Source organism: Nicotiana attenuata, unplaced genomic scaffold (genome assembly GCF_001879085.1).
Source record: "Nicotiana attenuata strain UT unplaced genomic scaffold, NIATTr2, whole genome shotgun sequence".
In the NCBI taxonomy this organism is placed as follows: domain Eukaryota; kingdom Viridiplantae; phylum Streptophyta; class Magnoliopsida; order Solanales; family Solanaceae; genus Nicotiana; species Nicotiana attenuata.
In genome coordinates, this window is record NW_017670417.1 from 186,391 (window position 1) to 190,308 (window position 3,918).

Here is a 3,918-nt window from a genome sequence, read left to right on the forward strand (position 1 = left end):
CCCCCAAACCCCCAAAAAAAACTAGTCAAGAAGATGCTAAACAGACCGACAATGGAGAATATAGAAATAGAGCTTACGCATTTGTCAATGCATTGCCAATAATCAAAATACTGTCCAGTGCAATGCTTGTGCCCTGATTCATCACCTTCTACCCTTCTAGTACATGCCTGTAGGATGCAGATTCCCAATTAGAGGAAAAAAGAAGAAAACCACTATAAATTTTGAAGGCATTTGCAAGAAATTCAGGCTATGGTGACCACAACTAATGACAATTATCTATCCAATTTTGTAAACATTAATGTGACAATTTGCCCAAAAGAATTGCCATATCAGATAAATGAAACAGATCAATAGATAACCATCATAGAGCAGTGAGAACGATGTGCACCGCTAAATAACCCTAACCAGTTGAAATCTGGAGTGTCAATACCAGGGAGGGGGGGGGGGGGCATAAACATGCTTTTTTGGCTACTTTGAAAGACCAAACAGTTACGGATTAAGTCCCTTAACATTAATCATATGTTGCTTCATCTCTTCTGAATCACATACAAAGAAGAACTTCCTGACTTACCATATTACTAGTTGATTTGGTATTGAGGGTAGTTGATCATTGAATTGATTGATATGTCAACGATAATATTTGATATTTTCAAAATACAAAATTTTCAGGTCTAACATAACATAATCCAAGATATTTTGTGTCACTCTGAGATCTTGTGGAGACCGTAGATCTAATAGTATTGAAAATATTTTATTTTTTTTGAGAATGGTAACAATATATAGAATTGAAATTATTAAAAATCAAACTATACCAAATTCATGACAAATAGAGAAGGTAATAGCTTTCTTAATTTCATATTGGTGTTTGTGTTTGAAAACAATTTCTTTTATTTGTTTTTTGGGAGAATTGTTTTAAGTCTGAGTTTTGGAAATTAATGTATTTGGGATTCTTATAAGAAATATATACTTATGTGTGTGTTTCGATTTAGTTCTGGAAGAATTGGTTTTAAGGGGAAAAAAGGTGAACTAAGACATTAATTAAAAAAAATTGAGGCAGAAAAGCATTGAACAAGTTTGCTATTTTGCACTAAAAAACTAATGGATAGTTAACAAAGACAGGCCCACCTCTGACAGTGAGGCCAGAGCTGTCCAAATTGAAGTTTGTTTCAGAACCTTGAAAACACAATTGTTGTCAAAAACATATACAGTGGTATACTAAGGTTCCATTTAAAAGAACTTATCAACACTAGAATGCTTCAACTTCTCAAACTAAAACAAAATTCAACTACCATACCCATCTATAAAACAAACATGATAATGTTAAAATTTATATAAGTTAGACTTCCACTAACATAAACCATCAAGACCAGGTTATAGCTCATTCCACTAATTAGCTTAATCGGCAGAAAACCCAAAAAAAAATATATATAAGTAATTTTTTCCAATAATTATATAAGAATAAAAAAGGCCTCTGAAATAACTGAAAGCCTGTTTCACTTTGGTGGGAATCACCTGGTACTCCTTTAGCTGCCTTACACACTTAGGCTTGCAAGTTACTTCCAGTGTCGCCTTTGGGTCAACAACTTCCTCGTCCGACCTGAACAAATGAAACCATCAACAATGTTTTTTCTTAGAGATGAAAATATAAGGAAGATCCCACACTTAGAAGAATAAATCTTGCATGTAAAAGTCAAAATATAAACCGGGACTAAAAGAGTGAAGCAAACTACGCATACAAAAGTACAAAACAGACTAGAGAAGTGGTATTAGGGAATTGTGGACTAGCCAAAATAGCATTCCGGCCTTTTTCATGTATCTCAACCAAACAAACTCAATAGACTCTGAGTTGTCACTAGTCATTAATTACTGCGGTCTAGCTCCATGCTTGTAATATGAGCTTAATATTAGCAAATCATTGAGATAATTATCGTCTGAGAATAACAATAAGATGCTTCTGACATAAATTAGTTATTACAGAAGTCAGCATGAAAATGTCTCTCCGGCTACCAGTCTTCAACAATACAAGCTTATGAAGAGGGCCGACACACTAAGCACATACATCTGGTTGTGGTGCTTCTTTGGTTAATCTAAATGTAAGCTAAGTAAAAAAAAAAAAAAAAGGGACATCCTTAGTATTTCTCGCCGGCTAGGAACGTCAACAAACACACTGCATGAATAGAGAAGAATAGGGGAGAACAACAGCAAATGTTTGTGCACTGAAAAACACCAATCGAAGTTGAGCATTTGACCAAGCACCACTAGGACTTATTTAATGTTTGAATAGGGAGTGTACACTCGAGAACGTTGCTTCTGACTAAAACCCAATCTATAATACTACCCTCTACGGGCCAATAAATGGACAGGAGAAAAGAGATAGTTTAAGCTTTACTTTTCCTTATAAAAAAATAGGAGATAGCAGGCTAGCATGGTTGAAAGATTTTAGCCTCATGACATTTAAGTTGGTTGTTGAAATTTGGAACAGATTTGAGTTTAAACAAAACAGATACGCAATGAAGCTGGAGCTTTATTAGTAGTTTAGATATACAGTCAACTAAATGTAACTGTTAATTTTAGATTATGGTGTGTAAGCTAAGCTTTTAACTGTTAAAGGCTAAGGTGAAGCCCCAACACTAGTAACCGAATACAAATATAACAGGATATGTTTGGTTCTAGGACACTCATTCCCACTCTCCACTCAAACCTGTGAAGGCATTTCCGGCCAAGATATAGCGCTTCTCCAAGAGATACATAATTCATCATGTCTACTTAGAAACTATTAGGTCGCCAGTAAATGTGTTTTGTACAGATGTGTTATATTGATAGTTATTTGCATATTAGAAGACTAATATGATATTGCAGATAATCAAACTATTGGTTTTTCTATACCAAATAAACAAAAGAAAATTGCGGGAAAATAACATGAACTATTTTACAACAGGATTTCATCGAATTTACTTCTCTCAACATAGGTCCCAATTAAGAACCAACCTCAGATTGGTATAGTCAAACACTTGGCTCTTCGTCAAAATAAACCAGTCAAAATAAAGAAGATTAACTAAATATGATATCTTTTTAATTGTTTCAGAAATAAAATTATCTAAAAATTATTATTGGAATTTCAGTTTTTAACAACCTATACTCACAGTTTATAACTGAAGAAACTAAGTAAAAATTTACACCCACAAATATGTAATCGAATGAGTTACTCATAAACAGTGAAATCTTATTTATTTAAAATTTTCCATTACTGTAATTTGATAACAAGCATAATGAGAAACATAAATCACATCCATAGTACACCTAAAATTAAATAACTAATGAAGAGAATAATTTCATTATCAGTAGATCAACAGGACTCACATGGCAAATAGATATTGGAGACGAAGGCTTCGATACAGCAAATTTACCTGCAAATGCAACTTTTACACTAATCAATACAAAATTAGCCGGTTAATAAGTAGAAAAAGGATTAAAAGAAATCAAATTTCTCCATACATAAAACCAAAATATGCAGATCGGAAAAAAAAAAACGCGAAGAGGAAACAGATCAAGTGTGAAGAAGAGGAGCAAAGGCTAAACCTGAGTCTCGTAGAATCAATGAGCTGCGGATGGCAAAGAAGACGCAGAATAGAAAGTCTTAAAAAGGCTTTTGTTGGGCTTTTATGATAGTTGGGCTTTTTGGCGGGTGTGTAGGCCCAATTGTAGAATTCCTAACAAAAAAATTGAAGGGATTTTTACCTTCCTATACACTATTTGAAATTTTATTATCCTCCCTGTTTAAGTTTCAATTTAATTACATAGGCATATACAATTACCAATTATATACACTTTAGGAATTAGATGAGTATCCTCTCTGTCTCTCAATCTCGCATTCTCTGTTCTTTCCCCAATTTTTCTTCCTCTGATGTCCTTAATTTT

General features: G+C 33.6%; 1 protein-coding gene across 4 annotated transcripts in view; it reads right to left on the reverse strand.

The window, feature by feature from the left end:
* LOC109239143 (cytochrome b-c1 complex subunit 6) overlaps window positions 1–3,659 on the reverse strand; it is a 4,072-nt gene extending 413 nt beyond the window's left edge. The window contains exons 1-4 of one of the 4 annotated variants that reach the window (XM_019405661.1): window positions 3,580–3,659; window positions 3,361–3,407; window positions 1,513–1,597; window positions 78–167 (exon numbers count right to left, since the gene is read on the reverse strand). In XM_019405661.1, coding sequence (XP_019261206.1) covers window positions 78–167; window positions 1,513–1,597; window positions 3,361–3,362 — 177 coding nt within the window. In that variant the 5' untranslated portion in view covers window positions 3,363–3,407; window positions 3,580–3,659. Of the gene's footprint in view, window positions 1–77; window positions 168–1,512; window positions 1,598–3,360; window positions 3,420–3,495 lie in introns of all 4 variants that reach the window. The other 3 variants (XM_019405663.1, XM_019405662.1, XM_019405664.1) reach the window with 3 other exon arrangements.
* Window positions 3,660–3,918: the final 259 nt, after the last annotated feature.